The sequence below is a fragment of the Procambarus clarkii genome, chromosome 8 (genome assembly GCF_040958095.1).
Source record: "Procambarus clarkii isolate CNS0578487 chromosome 8, FALCON_Pclarkii_2.0, whole genome shotgun sequence".
NCBI lineage: Eukaryota > Metazoa > Arthropoda > Malacostraca > Decapoda > Cambaridae > Procambarus > Procambarus clarkii.
Window position 1 is genome coordinate 9,289,157 of NC_091157.1, and position 17,791 is coordinate 9,306,947.

Genomic DNA, 17,791 nt, shown 5'->3' on the forward strand with positions numbered 1-17,791 from the left:
AAGTTCATGTTGGGCACATTGTGTATTAGAGTCGATTCAACAAGACGGCGTTTGTGTAGAGTAGAGGCAGGAAAGATTATTTTAGAGGAAGACCAATCAATAGGGTGATTAGAATTCCTAACATTACAGAAGAGCATTGTTTGTGTCTGTAGACTTAACACTTCTTTTGTGTTCCTTAAGTCTGTCATTAAGTGTCATTAAGCCAGTTTCACCAAAGTATTGGAGAGGACATGACGAACAGGAAATAGAGTAGACACCAGCAGCATTAGAAGCAGGAGGAGCAGTGTGAACTAGACTGCTACGAAGTGTGCTTCGTAAGGAAGTACTTCCTTACAAAGTACTTCCTTTTCTTGGCCTTTCTCGTTCACAGCTCCGTGTCCGGGTTTTCTTTCTCTGTCTACCGCAACTCCATGCATAGTGGCATGTACATTCACTTCTTTTCCTACCATCCTCCTTCAGTTAAGAAAAGTGTCCTCGTCTCTCTCTTTGCGCTCTACGCATCAGCGACCCTCAGTTTCTTGATTCTGAAATTGCCTTTATCTTGTCGTCGTCCCTTCCCTTTCTAGTGTGTGGTTTGGTCAACCCTAGAGCTTCCAGCTTTCTTTTCAAGCGCCTCAGCGTGGCGATACAGAGGGGGAAATGCACCAAACATTCAGAGTTCATGCCCGCCATCTGAGGAGCTGGAGGAACTCGACCACTTATGATAATCAACTTTGTACCTTTTATGCAACACCTTTCTTGAAATAGTTAAAATAAAACACACACACACACACACACACACACACACACACACACATATATATATATATATATATATATATATATATATATATATATATATATATATATATATATATATATATGGGGCTGGTAGGTAAAGAAAATATATAGGCCAGAGGACGTGGGAGCTCGACAAGTCTACCCCGGGTGCTGCAAATCCTCTCCTTTGAGGCTTGAGGATCCATACAACCAATGGTACCCATATATATATATATATATATATATATATATATATATATATATATATATATATATATATATATATATATATATATATATATATATATATATATAAAATTCCAGCAAATAATAATTAGTTTCTCCTTCTCTTTCTTAATACGTCTCAATCTTTTCTCAATCTCTCTCCTATTTTCTCGCCCAAACGCGTGACCCCCAATTATGAATTATCGGTAAACGATGTAAACGAAAGCGATCCAGTTGTCCACTCAGCTTTCACACAGAGCAAACTCCATATAGAGTAAATCAGGCCTGGTTGCTCCTCCACGCCTCCTCTATCATCTCCCAGCTCATTTATTTCAAACTAATGTAGCGTGCTAATGTGGCTTCAACCAACACGAATATTAATGTTGAAGTTTTCTGTTATTTACTAGGGGTTAGCAACAAAAAATTTAGACTTTTGAAGAGGCGGGCAAGATGGATTTTGCATGCACTGACCTGGGTATAGACCGTGGGGGGATTGGGTTTTGGCGTCGGTGGGGGGATTGGGTTTTGGCGTCGGTGGTGGGTTGGGTTTTGGCGTCGGGGGGAATTGGGTTTTAGCGTCGGTGGGGGGGAGGGGATTGGGTTTTGGTGTCGGTGGTGGATTGGGTTTTGGCGTCGGTGGGGGTGGATTGGGTTTTGGCGTCGGTGGGGGTGGATTGGGTTTTGGCGTCGGTGATGGACTGAGTTCTGGCGTCGGTGGTGTTGGCGTCCAGTGGCGTCGGTGCTGTCATTGGATGAAATGGGACATCAGAGAATAGGACCAAAATAGTTATATTAGATACCATGATATTATGATATCTAGACAGATACCGACCCCCTAGTTTTAGAGCATATGAAAAAGAGCGCTATATTACATTCCATCGAAAACATTTTGAGTTCAAATCATCAAAAACAAAAATATTTACTCTGTTGACAGTAATTTCCAGCAATGCTTCATGTCGCGTAAATGAATCATCATATATTGGCGTGTACTAGATTTTAAAGTGAATGTGAGACTCATTACTCGACAACGAGGTGTTGGTACAGACGGCTCATAAAAAAAAATCATTTTGAGTCGAAGTGAAGCAAAGCAGAACGGCAGGTAGAATAGGTGCAGCACCTGAGAATTACAGCGACTGACGCTTCTCGCATAAATAGCCGTGAGTGCATCCGTAGCGTCAGAGTGAATGCCAGGCGGGAGTGCAGAAAGAGCGCCAGGTTTTTACTGAAGGCATTGTACTGTCTGGCTACCTTGAGCCACGCCCTCAGTGCAGGCCACAATGTATCGCCCCGCACCTCTTACGGCTTCCACCGGATCACTCATCCTGTCCGGCCCAGTTAAACATTCTTTAAACAAGCAATCCGCAAGACCATTAACAGGCTCTTATTTGAATGTAAACCACTGCTCGCTTTTATTTTCGTCAGGAGCTGCGGTCGTCCATCAGCAGGAAGCCAGTGACGTGTCCATTAGGGGAATTAAGCTTTACTGGATTGTGAGGTGAGTAGGTACACGCCCAGACGTAGATCTCAAGGGGGTAGAAATACTCCAAGGAGGACTCCCAACGGTGCTGAGAGCCTCCGCCCTTATTGCTCAAGGAACTTGGCTACGTTTCAAGGCCGAGTCCTCGTGAATTTAAGAGTGTTTTTCTTCTCCAGTTTGTTCATTATGGAGCATTTTTTGCCCCAGGTGATATCACTCCTTTTTTTTTAAATCCTGTTTGCCTTGCTATCTTATAGTCATAGTTTTTTGCACCGTTTTATGGGACCTGAGCTATTGCTGTTTCAAGATAAATCTCTTGTAACATTTCCAGCGAGGTGTTCCGCATTAGAATCTTTTAACCTTTGAAACGGGCTAAGGTGTAGACAAAATGGTACTGAAAAACGTGTAATATATTTATGATTCTATATTCGTCATTTGTATCTTATATTGATAACTTATATTGATATTATCTTATATTGATATTGTATCAGTTATATTGATAATAGTTTATTAGTTATTCAGTGCAAAAATGTATTGGACATAACAAAGGAGAGAAAAATAAGATAGCAGGTGAGAATGTCCCTAACCCGACATGCTGCTGTTATAAATATCTGGGTCACTGCTTAAATGAAGCGGGCGTTTGTGCTCTGAGCCTCGTTTGTTTAAGCTATTGCTTCAGAGTTTGACGAAAAAGTTCCATTTCGACACCCAGCACACACACACATCTGTAAACCAAGGGAGTGACGACGTTTCGGTCCGTCCTGGATGGATCGAAACCTCGTCACTCTCTTTATTTTTAATTATGTAGGTTGAGAGTCTATAGTATTCAGCTACGGTAAAGTGACTTTAGTTCAGGTTGATGTCGTCTGGCTTTTTAAATTTTATCTTCGTTATCTTTTATTCCAGCATAGTTGAGGCAGTTGATAGTGGTAAGGTTTGCGATGTTGTGTACCTTGACTTTAGCAAACCTTTTGATACAGTGCCACATGAAAGACGTTAAAAAGATAAAGGCTCATGATATTGAGGGTGCTATATTAGGTTGTAGTAGGGCATAGCTATACCAAAGGAAACAGAGTTAGTGTAAATGGGGTTAAGTCAGAGTGGGAGAATGTGGTAAGTGGAGTGCCTCAAGGCTCTGTCTTGGGACCTCTGTTGTTTATAATATATATAAATGATTTAGATTCAGGTTTGAGTAGCATTATTTGAAAATTTGCCGATGATACAAAAATCGGTAGGGAAATTAACACGGAAGAAGACTCACAAGAGGTCTTGTGAGTTCTGGAAGTGCGTTCTGGCTACTAGGTACGACATATATATATATATAATATATATATATATATATATATATATATATATATATATATATATATATATATATATATATATATATATATATATATTATATATATATATGTCGTACCTAATAGCCAGAACGCACTTCTCAGCCTACTATGCAAGGCCCGATTTGCCTAATAAGCCAAGTTTTCCTGAATTAATATATTTTCTCTAATTTTTTTCTTATGAAATGATAAAGCTACCCATTTCATTATGTATGAGGTCAATTTTTTTTATTGGGGTTAAAATTAACGTAGATATATGACCGAACCTAACCAACCCTACCTAACTTAACCTACCTTTATAGGTTAAGTTAGGTTAGGTAGCCGAAAAAGTTAGGTTAGGTTAGGTAGGTTAGGTAGTCCAAAAACAATTAATTCATGAAAACTTGGCTTATTAGGCAAATCGGGCCTTGCATAGTAGGCTGAGAAGTGCGTTCTGGCTACTAGGTACGACATATATATATATATATATATATATATATATATATATATATATATATATATATATATATATATTTTATTAAATATGACCGAAAAAGTAAGATTAATAATTCTAACACGAATTTTCTCAATCTTTCGTACATTATGCTTCACTGTTGGAGGTAAGTCAAAAATCACTTCTCCAAAATTCATTTTTATTTCTAGTCTGACGCGACACGGGCGCGTTTCGTAAAACTTATTACATTTTCAAAGACTTCACAAATACACAACTGATTAGAACTTGCGTTTCCCTGATTTTATATCTACATTTGAGTGAGGTGGGAAGGGTGATGTGGCATTACATTTGAGTAAGGTGGGAAGGATGATGTGGCATTAGAGGATATTAATAGGGTATTAAAAGTATCAACACAAGACAGAACACGAAACAATGGATATTGAATAGAAGTGTTTGTAGAAAGCCTATTGGTCCATATTTCTTGATGCTTCTATATTGGAGCGGAGTCTTGAGGTGGGTAGAATATAGTTGTGCAATAATTGGCTGTTGATTGCTGGTGTTGACTTCTTGATGTGTAGTGCCTCGCAAACGTCGAGCCGCCTGCTATCGCTGTATCTATCGATGATTTCTGTGTTGTTTACTAGGATTTCTCTGGCGATGGTTTGGTTATGGGAAGAGATTATATGTTCCTTAATGGAGCCCTGTTGTTTATGCATCGTTAAACGCCTAGAAAGAGATGTTGTTGTCTTGCCTAGGCAAGACAACAACATCTCTTTCTAGGCGTTTAACGATGCATAAACAACAGGGCTCCATTAAGGAACATATAATCTCTTCCCATAACCAAACCATCGCCAGAGAAATCCTAGTAAACAACACAGAAATCATCGATAGATACAGCGATAGCAGGCGGCTCGACGTTTGCGAGGCACTACACATCAAGAAGTCAACACCAGCAATCAACAGCCAATTATTGCACAACTATATTCTACCCACCTCAAGACTCCGCTCCAATATAGAAGCATCAAGAAATATGGACCAATAGGCTTTCTACAAACACTTCTATTCAATATCCATTGTTTCGTGTTCTGTCTTGTGTTGATACTTTTAATACCCTATTAATATCCTCTAATGCCACATCATCCTTCCCACCTTACTCAAATGTAACGCCACATCATCCTTCCCACCTTACTCAAATGTAATGCCACATCACCCTTCCCACCTCACTCAAATGTAGATATAAAATCAGGGAAACGCAAGTTCTAATCAGTTGTGTATTTGTGAAGTCTTTGAAAATGTAATAAGTTTTACGAAACGCGCCCGTGTCGCGTCAGACTAGAAATAAAAATGAATTTTGGAGAAGTGATTTTTGATTTACCTCCAACAGTGAAGCATAATGTACGAAAGATTGAGAAAATTCGTGTTAGAATTATTAATCTTACTTTTTCGGTCATATTTAATAAAATATGTCTACAGGAAAGACTGCTACCAAAATATACTAATATATATATATATATATATATATATATATATATATATATATATATATATATATATATATATATATATATATATGTCACTATTTTAAAATTTTATTACACAAAAAAAGTGTTACCACATTGGTTACATGCAAGGTACAAGGCTACTTGTCACAGGTTGTAGAGTTCCTCCAGCTCCTCAGATGGCGGGCAGGAACCATGGATGCAGTGAGCATTTCCTCTTTGGATCGCCACACTAAGGCGCTGAAATAGGAAACTGGCGGCTCTAGGGTCTCTAGTTGTTTCAGTTAGCTTAGACTCCCAGCTTCTTACAAAAACTAGTAGTATTTTTACCCCAGGAACCAAGTGTCTCTGAGGCAATGGGGACAAAATTGTAGTGGTGATCAATGTCTCTTATATGTACGTGACTTGGCTGCTTCCCGGGGATTGGCAGCACCTCCTGCCTATGCAGCACTGAAGTCAATATAGGTGTTGGCTAAAGTTGAAACGTAAGTGTATTCCCCCCCAACTGTCTACAATTCTTCCAGGGGGTTCACCGTGATCCCGTCTGGGCGACCGACAGGCTCATATCAGAGTTGAGGGGCATTAGGTAATGGGGCTCTCTCTCTACTGGACAACCGGCTGTGGTAAGGCTTCTCTTAATAATGTCGTTAACCTCGCCGTGCCTTGCATGCCATCCTCCCGTCCTTTGGCAGAGAAGGCCATGCTGTCCGTACCTGTCGGCCTCTGCCTCGCCGCAAATACACCTGTATTCGGTGTGGATTGGGACAGCGAGGCGGAGAACCACAGCAATTCGGAGGGCCTGCGGTATGAGACGAATGCAGGTTGCTGACATTGGGGTTACTAATAGGAAGTCCCCTGCATGGAGAGCTGTTACAGCTCTAAGTCGGGCAGTGTCAAGGGGTGTTGTCGTGGCTTCCAGGCATGTCGCAGCTTCTTGGTCGGCAATGGGGCGATTCCAGTTGGATTGCTTATGGGCTTCAGAAGGCGGTGGTTGGGGTGCTGGTCCTGCGAGAGATCCATTTGGTGGTGCAGTCTGTAATGCTGGGATCGTGTACCCCTGCCTGTTGAACTAGGTGCTCAGGTAGGATTTCCTTCAGCAGGTTGTCAGATGCCACCGAAGAGGACAGAAACGCTGGTACAGCAATTTGAGTAGTTGTACAAACGCCGAGGGCCCCCGAGTATGACAGGAAGGGAGGCCTGTTCCCATTGTGCGTCACTGAGAGAAATGTTGAGGGCTTTTTCTAGCATTGATTTCAGCAAGCTGTCGTACTCTTCTAATATTATTGAAAGATGGTGAACATCTATGCAAGTAGGTCAGCCTGGGGAGGGCATCTGGTGATGAGGTAAAGTGCATCATGAGCATCGATGTCTTCAATCCTCTCATTTATCCTCTTCATGTCAGATCTTCTTACCAAGGACCTCGTCGATGGCATTCCCTCCAAGAGGAGCTCCTAGAAGTGTGCTGTCCTCAGGGTTGGCTGTATGAATTTCAGGTAAAACAGCCTTTATTCGCTTTATTATGTGCTGGTTAGTAGAGGTTATTTCTCTCTTGGAAGAGTTCAGGGTGAGGCTTATACTTCTTGCTCCTGAATTATTTTTATGTCATCCAAGAGTGAGTCTGGGAGCCAGCTAAAGTACCATCGTCCAAAAACCAAATGTCGAGCTCACTGGACAGGTTATCAGTGACTTCCTTGATGACTAGGCAGAAAAGAAAAGGAGCAAGGGGGGTCACCCTGTTGGACACCTTCTTGTGACTCAATTTCATGTTCCCCGAATAACAGAGTTAGATTCTTGCTGTAGCATGAGTTTACAAACGAGTAGAGGGAAGGAAACACGCGATGAACCGCACTGTGTACTGCATCCCTTCTTACCAGATTGAAAGCAATTTCAAAATCCAATTTTATCAGGGCTTTTTCATCTGTAATGTTGGCAATGTAGGCTCTAGGTGCCTGAGCCGCTGCCTCACACTCTTGGGGAATGCCAAACCCAAGCTGTATTGGCTTCAGCCAAATGTATGTATGTAATTACCTAAGTGTAATTACCTAAGTGTAGTTACAGGATGAGAGCTACGCTCGTGGTGTCCCGTCTTCCTAGCACTCTTTGTCATGTAACGCTTTGAAACTACTGACGGTCTTGGCCTCCACCACCTTCTAAAAAGGAGGAAGAATTGACAGTGATCGAACTGGTGACCACGTGAACACCGGGACCGACCTCCCTGTCTGGCCATGACTCTTCTTATATAACTGAAAACTCACACCCCAGAAGTGACTCGAACCCATACTACCAGGAGCAATGCAACTGGTATGTACAGGACGCCTTAAACCACTTGACCATCACGACCGGACATCGTGTGTGTGTGTGTGTGTGTGTGTGTGTGTGTGTGTGTGTGTGTGTGTGTGTGTGTGTGTGTGTGTGTGTGTGTATATATATATATATATATATATATATATATATATATATATATATATATATATATATATATATATATATATATATTTAATGCAAAAAAACGCACTAATCATTGAGCCTTGAATTGGGATTATGGAGGGTTTGTGTATGGTTGGTAGTGCTTTATGTTTAAGTAGGCTGGTGTGGTTAGTGGTTGGGCTGATAAGAGTGTCAAAGATCAGTGGTTAGTGGCGGGGCTGTTAGGGTGGGAGAAATATGTAGTTTGTGGTGTGGGGAAGAGGAAGGTGTGGTTAATAGTGGAGTGGTGAGGGAGGAGTGGCCTGGTAGGGGTCTGCAGGTCATTAAGACCAACTGGGAAACGAGACTCGCAGTCACAGCTGCGACATGAAAACGAAGAAAAAGTAGTCCAAGCCAGAAGTAACTATCACGACTTCGATGTTTCAAGGAAGATCTAACGGAGGCCGGGAGTGAGTATGAAAGAAATGGAGTAAGAGAGAGAGACAGAGAGCCAGAGAGTGGAAGGAAGACATGAGTAAGGACAGTGTCCTCACGTCCATACAATAATCTTGATCTGCTCGACGTGATGTCATAGTGAAGACGTCAAATAAACTGAATTTTCTGTTCAGACACTTAAAATTGTCTGCACGTAACTTGCTCATAATCTGATCTGGGCCTTGGATGAGTGAGAAACGGAGAGGAACGCACACGGAACATAATGACACAAGCAACATTTTCCTGCATATCAACACAGTAGACGCGTAAATTTAAGTAGTCAGTACATAGCAGAACTGAAGCCGAGACGAGCAATACTTAGTGGCCTGGTTTCTCGAACCTTTTCGTCTGGCTATATTTCCATCTAATGATCTCACTATTGTGTGTGTGTGTGTGTGTGTGAGTGTATGCGCGTATGTATGCGTGTATGCTCGCCTGTACCTCATGCATGACTCCAACCGCTTAAGCTGACCCACATTAACCCAGCATAAACCCAACATTACAATTATGAGTCGTGTTGAGCACTCAAGAGACAGCCAGGAGCCCCTTGTTGCAAGAGCTGTACACCCATCTCTTGTCTTACGCTACACGACTGGCCCTCAAGGCAAGAGAATTTCATCAGCAGTTAACGGAGAGAAGCCATGGGTGGAGACACTAGGTGGGTTAAACAGTAATTTAATGTGGCTGTTTAAGAAAAGAGGCTGCCGGCCATCTGGGGGTATTTAGAGAGATAGGTGGGAGGAGCATTGCTTCGGCCACCTCAAGGTGCTGTCAGACACACGCAAAGTCAAACACATTTGGGCATTTCTAAGAAAGAAGCCATAACGAATTTTGCATAACTTGATTAAAGAAAATGAAACGCCGACAATATATATATATATATATATATATATATATATATATATATATATATATATATATATATATATATATATATATATATATATAATATATTATAATATAGATATATATAATATAGATATTAGAGAGAGAGAGAGAGAGAGAGAGAGAGAGAGAGAGAGAGAGAGATGGTAGGAGTATAAAATGAGGTTGATAAAAGCTGAAACATAAATAAAGGTTACGAGAAAACAGTAAAAAAAATATTTATGGGTGAAAAGTGACAAGGAAAACCAGAAGATACTTAGAGTTAAGGAGGAAGATGAGCTTTAGAGAGAAGCTGCAGTGGAATCAAGTAAATGGGAAGACTGAAGAAATACTTTACGAAAGAGAGTTTAAATGAAACGAAAGGATGGAAGAAATAGCATTTCCAATAACAGAAAACATTTTGTTGAAGACAGTTTATGCAACTTTAACGGAAGGGAAGGGAACTATCAGGGGGAAAGCGCCAAGCCATTACGACTATATAGCACTGGGAAGGAGTCAGGATAAGGATTTGGGATGGGACGGGGGGTAAGGAATGGTGCCCCAACCACTTGTGGATGGTCGGGGGGATTGAACGCCGACCTGCATGAAGCGAGACCGTCGCTCTACCGTCCAGCCCAAGTGGTTGGGTAACTTCCACGGGAGACAGCTTCTGGAATTCTAACATATGGAATATGAACCAGAATTTTATAATGCGATAAAGAGCAACAATTATATATATGTTCCAAAAAGATGAACGTTATATATTATCACGTTTAAATGCGATGTTGGATAGGTTGACTGAACAAATCCACTTGGGTTTGTCGTGGCACAGTCGAATAAGGCAGAGTCGAAAAAGGATTATCCCAGACGTAGTTTCGAGTCATCATCACGGCCCTTGTGGAGTTGTCCATTTGATGCATCACACTATTGTGATTTGTGTGTGCACTGGATAGATTAACATCTGACATGATAGCCGGCTAAATCAGATGCCATCTACAAGGAATGTTTTTAAACTAAACTGACTTAGCTTGATGCAAGTGCTTGACAAATAGGAGTCTGGGAAAATTGTGTCAAACAATGTATTTATCTGCTGTTTGAGATTAGCGATATCAGTCGCAAGTTAGCGAGATTGCAGGCCGGAGAGTGAGGTCAGTGCTAAGAGATCAGAGATCGGTAACCGGACAAACACGGTTAACGAAGAGGACATTAACAAAATGGAATGTGGCCTAAGAGAAAACGAAACTGAAGTGTGTGAGAAATGATAAACATGAGTAAAAATATAAAAATTATGGAATGGTAATGGCCATATGATGGCAAGGTGGATTTAACAGAAGGATGAATATCTGATAACTGCGGGATAGAGACAGTAAGAAAAAGCGTAAGATAGAGAACGCCTTGCACACGCCGCTGTTGATATTCTATTGATGTGGGCTTGATGGGGGGGACACGTTCGGCGTGATATCAATGCCTTAGACTTTTGATATAGACTTTTATACATTTGTATACTCTGAGTTTGCTCGTTATATAATAAATCGTATCTTGGGTTAATTTTCCTGTGTTTTAGTTGTGCATATGTGTGTGTGTTTGTATCAGTTTACAGTGATATGTGAGTATGAGTGTGCCAGAGAGAAACAGAGAGAGAGAGAGAGAGCAAATGTTAAGCAGTAAGATGATGACCAACTCAAAACCTGTGTGTGTTTGGTGGGAGAATTCTCCCCCATTGTTCTGCACCCACTTTTCTTCCTGTTTTTACCGTTGAATCTGATCTTGTTTACTGTTGACTACGTACGCGATGTCCTCCGTTGGCTGGGTGTCACCCACTCTCACCCCATGCATGCCTCTTGTCCTTTATTGCTGCCTCTTGATATGTTTGGCACACGAGTGCCTGGGATCCCATGTTGCCTGCCACTGCACACATCCCCTGACATGATGTTATCTGCCACTATAAAAATTTTAGATTTATATTTGCAGGCGTGATGTGTATGAATTTACAAAGATAAAGTTTAATAATATATATATTTTTTATTTCATATTAAATATTCCGTAAGATGAAATTGAAATTATAAGTACAAGTTCTAACATTTGCAAAGTCAAATAATATGGAGATAATTTTGCACCTATACAATTTCAGTGCGTCAGTGAACGTAGGTGAATTGCGTGCCATTGCTGTAACGTTTGTGCCCTTAGTTATAATCCTTGATACAGCTATATACCCTGATACAGTTACAAGCAGTGATACAGATATGTGCCCAGACTTAAAGCTCACGAGCCCCGACTCAAAACTGCATTAAAAATAAAATACAAAAAAGTGTGTGCTTTCCATATTTAATTCGCTGCAACTAAAAAGAAATTCTGAAAGCCTTTGTTAAGCTCGGCATTATTTACATTTAAAAATTTCTTACATGAACTCAGCTTCTCTGATAATGACTCGCTGTTTCCAGTCTGTCAGGTACTCCTTTGCCTGGCATAGTAGCATCCCTGTCTGCGGTTTGATCACGTTACTTTATATAACATAGAATAATTTAATGCCGGGACTGTGTCAAAGGCTTCGTGAGAGACCGTGAAAATTTTAATTTACCAAGCGCTTTTCCTTTTGAGTGCCTGTGTGACAAAGGCACCAATATATATATATATATATATATATATATATATATATATATATATATATATATATATATATATATATATATATATATATATATATATATATATAATATGACAGTGTCAGACCACGGAGGAAAATTGAAACAGGAATTTCCTTAAGTACTTTCGTATAAATGTGACGCTGTCACATTTTTAATCACGTGTTTATTTTCGTGATTTACACACATATATATATATAATATACAATAACTGCAGGAGAAAGTGGGAGGTGTTTTAGGGTCATCTGCTGTCTCCCTCTTGTTTAATATGGGCACAATATTTGTAATTATTTGATGTTCGTGGGCTTCATTATGTTTATATCTGCGTTGTAGAGCCTTATGTTGTGATTGGGATTGTATGTGATGTCGCTGTTTCTTTTCGTTTAATTACATCATGTTTACACTTTAATTTGAGTACCTTAAATATCGGTGTGTGTGTGTGTGTGTGTGTGTGTGTGTGTGTGTGTGTGTGTGTGTGTGTGTGTGTTTATAGGTGAATGAGAGAGAGAATACTCAACAAATTTGTAATTTGACGAGTAGTTAACTCTCGTAATCGCGTTTTCTCACCTTGTATAATCTTTACATATATCTCTGTATCTCTCTGCCTCTCACATTAACCCCTATTTCTCTCTCCCAATTTACCTACTTTTTATCCAAGATTTATTTCCTGATTAGAGGGAGTCGGCAAACATTTTAGAAATACTTTTTTACCATCATCAGCTTCACCCTCGACAGACCACTGGAACATTATCTAACTCCGTGCAGAGTTAACAACCAAGTTAGTTTACAGCAGAGATGAGCAGCGCAGTTGTTGATAAAAAAACATTAGACATCGTCTTACTGAAGCTAACATACGAGTCATAAATACTCATTCCCGGGCCGAAATAAGGCTGAAAGCAGTACCACTTAGTGGGCCTATATGAAGTTTATAAGGCCCCTGTAGGAATATCCCCCCCCCCCCCTCCCCAACCTTAAAAAAAGCAGCCTCAGCAACATAAACAGCAGAATCAGTCGCAGCATCAGCAGGAACAGGAGCAGCAGTATCAGCAGCAGCAGCAGCAGCATACACAACATGAGAATCATCAGCGCCAAACAGCATCAGCATCGTTAGGAGATGCAGTTAGCAGTGGGGCAGTTAGTGCTGTAGTTGTTATTTGCGCGACCCAAGGGGGCCCACTCGTCAGGCCGTGCGCTTTTTAAACATTTATTACAGAATAAATAATTCTAAACATCACCGGAGAAGGAAGAGAGATACGCAAACAAACAAGGAAGCCCAAACGGGAACTCGTTGTGGCATCCAAAAATATTGTTTCAGCCTTTGGCCCGTAGCTCGGAATGTAACCATTCAGCTAACTTGAAGGATCTAAGTCTATTTTTTCATTCAAAGTGACTAAATATTGGCAATTAATCAGCAGGGGTTAAGGAAATTTATATTAAATTGATTCAACAACATTCAAAGCAATCTTTGGATTTTTTTTTACCCTCGTACAATCATTATGGTGCCGCTGTTCTTTGACCATTGTTAATGGCTTGTAGTGAATTGTTTGTTTATGGCGCGTCGTTTGCATTGCGTTATCTGCTTATCTTGCATCGTTTGCTTATCTTGCATAGTTTGCTTGAAGCGCGTCATTAGCTTCTGATGCGTTCTTCTAAGATATTTTCGATAAGATGAAATTTCTAATTCCTATGTTTCCACGCATAAAGATGGTAGATTAGGTTTAAGTGTTGTTATTAAGTAGCACATAAAGACTTAAGTGTAATGGCTCTAGATAGCACTATCTTTGGCACGATTTTCCACACCCAACACAGTGTTGGAATACATTATCATGCAACACACACAGCTGGAAGACACTGTTTGCTCGTTCCTTCATTAACGAATGAGGAGGTGACGCTTCTTAACTCACGAGGCACCTTAGGAGGTAAACGGCTCCAGACACGCTAATGTTGAGAAGAACAAATATCTCTCAGGGGAGAGGGGCATTATCTCTCACCAGATGTCTCTGGGAGGGTTGAAAGCCAAACATTATCTGTGGCTTGTAACCGCGGGGCGCGTTGAAGCATTTAGTGTCAGATATACCTTTACTCAATTGGTGTTTAGACGTGTCGCTAGTTAGGTGGATATTATGATCAGTTAATGCTACTCTTTCTCATCTTCACTTGTTTCTTTACATTCTCTTGTATCGCATCCCTCTCTCTCTCTCTCCTGTTTCTCTCTCTCCCTTATTTATTTCATACTTTCATTTTTCGCCCCCACAGTTCCTTCATTTGGGCTGTTTAGTTCTTTGCTCACTTGATATCCTTCATTCTTCCTTCATTCTTCATTCATTCTTCATTCAACCTTCTCTACTTTTATGTTATTAAATTTGTCTTCCTCTCTTTCCTCACCCACCCGTGGCAGTATCATGCCTGTTGAGTTATCTTGCCTGTTGAGTTATCTTGCCTGTTGAGTTATCTTGCCTGTCTAGAATCATATGTCCTTGTTAAAAGGTAATTTCTCCATCTTGTTCCCATTGCTGTTGGTTTCACCTTTTCCGACAGACTCAGAACCCCTGTTCGTATCCCCATTGCTTATGGGGACACACTTGTAAACCGCGATGATATCCGCTTTTGTATGCCGGCTATCCAGTGAGTGCAAAAGTGACATTAAAATTAGTTTTCATTGGGAAGATCCTTGATACAAGGTATGATCCTCAATGTTTTTCAATGCATTTTCTACACACACACACACACAGCATATGCATTTTGAAGTTCGGTGACCTGAAATGCAAAGTTTTGTGCAACTGAAGCTTCGCCAGCTCTATGCATAGCTGATGGCTGATCTATGTGAGCTAACACACATATACTGCTTGATACATTGATGCAATATCTTAAGTCTCAGTATTAAATACCCATGGCTATTGTTTATGCGGTATATAACATAGCTGTCTTTGTTAAAGAATTTGCGCCTTTTGACATTAAACTGCATTATCCATTTTATTATAAGCCGAGGAATTAGTCTTTCCGCTAGTTCGACTGTCATCTTGGGTACATACTTCACACCCTGTTTTTGAATCATTCTTAAATTGATGACTTCATTAGTTACTCCATAATACAGGTCGTTGGTGTAAATTAAGACAAGGAGTTGGGCCTTCCTCGCTGAGTTTCGTCCATGCCCTGAGCCACACGCTTGCTAAATGTCCTCTTCATTAGAACTGTCAAAGGTATTGGCCAGTAGGTCTTCCGTAGTTTCCTTTATTAGTTTATATTGAAAAAGACTAAATGTAAGCAGAAAGAGAGAGAATGAGAGAGAGAGAGAGAAGGGAAGGGAAGGGAAGGGAAGGGAATTACCAGGGAAAGCGCCAAGTCACTACTGATATAGCACTGGGATGGGGCCAGGATAAGGAATTGGGATGGGACAAGGGGAAGGAGGGGGGGGGATAGAAATAGTCTAAGCTGCTCAATCCCTTTGAGATGTATTTCTTTCTTGTCTCAATAAACATACTTGAACTTGAAGGGGGAAGGAATGGTGCCCAACCACTTGGACGGTCGGGGATTGAACGCCGACCTGAGAGAGAGAGAGAGAGAGAGTGAGAGTGAGAGTTAGAGAGAGGCTCTCTGAGGACTATTCTCTTAATGGGGCGACTTCCATTAGCATTCGACGTGGTCTTATTGACGACTGCTGTTCATTTACGAGATGTGGCAGCGACCTGACAGCTTATTTCCAGCGGCAAGTTAATTGACGTAGATGATTAGTGGATAATTTGGCGAGTTTTAGGGGCTGAATAATTAGACTTGACTACTTGAGGAGTCTAGAAACCAGGTAGTGGGGGCGCAGGTGGTGGGGCCAGGTAGTGGGGGGCCAGGTAGTGGGGCCCAGGTAGTGGGGGGGGGCAGGTAGTGGGGGGGCCAGGTAGTGGGGGGGCCAGGTAGTGGGGGGCCAGGTGGTGGGGGGCCAGGTAGTGGGGGCCAGGTGGTGGGGGCCAGGTGGTGGGGGCCAGGTGGTGGGGCCCAGGTAGTGGGGGGGCCCAGGTGGTGGGGCCCAGGTAGTGGGGGGGCCAGGTAGTGGGGGTGCCAGGTAGTGGGGGGGCCAGGTAGTGGGGGCCAGGTGGTGGGGGCCAGGTGGTGGGGGCCCAGGTAGTGGGGGGCCCAGGTAGTGGGGGCCCAGGTATGGAAGGCCCAGGTAGTGGGGGGGCCAGGTGGTGGGGGCCAGGTGGTGGGGGGGCCAGGTAGTGGGGGGCCAGGTAGTGGGGGGGCCAGGTAGTGGGGGGGCCAGGTAGTGGGGGGGCCAGGTAGTGGGGGGGCCAGGTAGTGGGGGGGCCAGGTAGTGGGGGGGCCAGGTAGTGGGGGGACCAGGTAGTGGGGGGACCAGGTAGTGGGGCCAGGTAGTGGGGGCCAGGTGGTGGAGTTCAGGTTATGACAACAGCTTCAGTAGCTACTCAGGAGCTCAGCTTCAGTAACGAGATACTTGGTAACACGTCTAAAGTAACGAGAGACTTGGTAACACAGCTCCAATAGCGACACCGGCTCCACGAGGCTCGTTAACAGCATATATAGTTGCGAAAGACTCAGTATAACACTAGCGAGAGCTGAGTAACTGCAGCTTTAGCAACGAGAGACTCGGTAAATGAGTAAATCCTTAGAGAGTCCAAGAGTATTGAACCAATCAAAATATTTATCAGGTTGCTTAACTAATCTGCTACACTAACGAACTGTCATGTAATCGCACATTGATGCAAACAAATTTTCATTTACATGATTTTTAATGCTGCGATTCAAAGTTTTAAGAGCCGAACCACTTGGGCGGGATGGTAGAGCGACGGTCTCCCTTCATGCAGGTCGGCGTTCAATCCCCGATCGTCCAGGTAGTTGGGTACCATTCCATTCCCCCCTCCAATCCCAAATCCTTATCCTGACCCCTTCCAAGTGCTATATAGTCGCAATGGCTTGGCATTTTCTGCCGATAGTTCGGCAGAAAAAAATCTTAACCCACAGATAAATCTTAAACTCCTCAGAGTTTAAGATTTATTTAGATTTATCTATTAAATAAAATTATTACTACTATTACTATTAAATTAAATAAATCGATTAATTTATCGATTTATTTATTACTTGGCGATTTATTTATCGCCAAGTAATTAGCGAATTGTAGTTATTTCATTACAAACGAGTTGTTCTGAAGTGCAGTAATCGTCTCAACCATATGTCCTTAGATTTGATTCCGGAAGAAAAATTCCGGAAACGTTTGGGCACTTTACCTTTCACCAAGAAGTAAATAGGTACTTATGAGTTAAGCAACTGTTGTGGGTGGCATCCTGCAGAGAGTCAGCTGTGAACCTATGGGACTTCGATAAGCCTAACAAGTTTCCTATCCCCGAAAATTAGAAACCATTTCATTAGGAAGGGAAGGGGAAAATTATCAGGGGAAAAGCGCCAAGCCATTACGACTATATAGCACTGGGATTGGGTCAGGATATAGATTTGGGATGGAACAAGAGGGAAGGAATGGTGCCCAGCCACTTGGACGATTGGGGGATTGAACGCCGACTAGCATGAAGCAAGACCGTCAATGATTATTTGAGGAAATAAAATACGATTTAAGATCAGATTTAGTGATGTTATCACACGAGAAGATTAAATAAAAGGCTTGAAAAATATATCTTAACAAACATATT

General features: G+C 41.7%; 1 protein-coding gene across 1 annotated transcript in view; it reads right to left on the reverse strand.

Annotated features, from left to right (window-relative positions):
• Positions 1-13,245, reverse strand: part of LOC123759777 (uncharacterized transmembrane protein DDB_G0289901-like) — a 28,708-nt gene extending 15,463 nt beyond the window's left edge. The window contains exons 1-2 of the mRNA XM_069318960.1: positions 13,111-13,245; positions 7,605-7,733 (exon numbers count right to left, since the gene is read on the reverse strand). Coding sequence (XP_069175061.1) covers positions 7,605-7,733; positions 13,111-13,245 — 264 coding nt within the window. The remainder of the gene's footprint in view (positions 1-7,604; positions 7,734-13,110) is intronic.
• Positions 13,246-17,791: the final 4,546 nt, after the last annotated feature.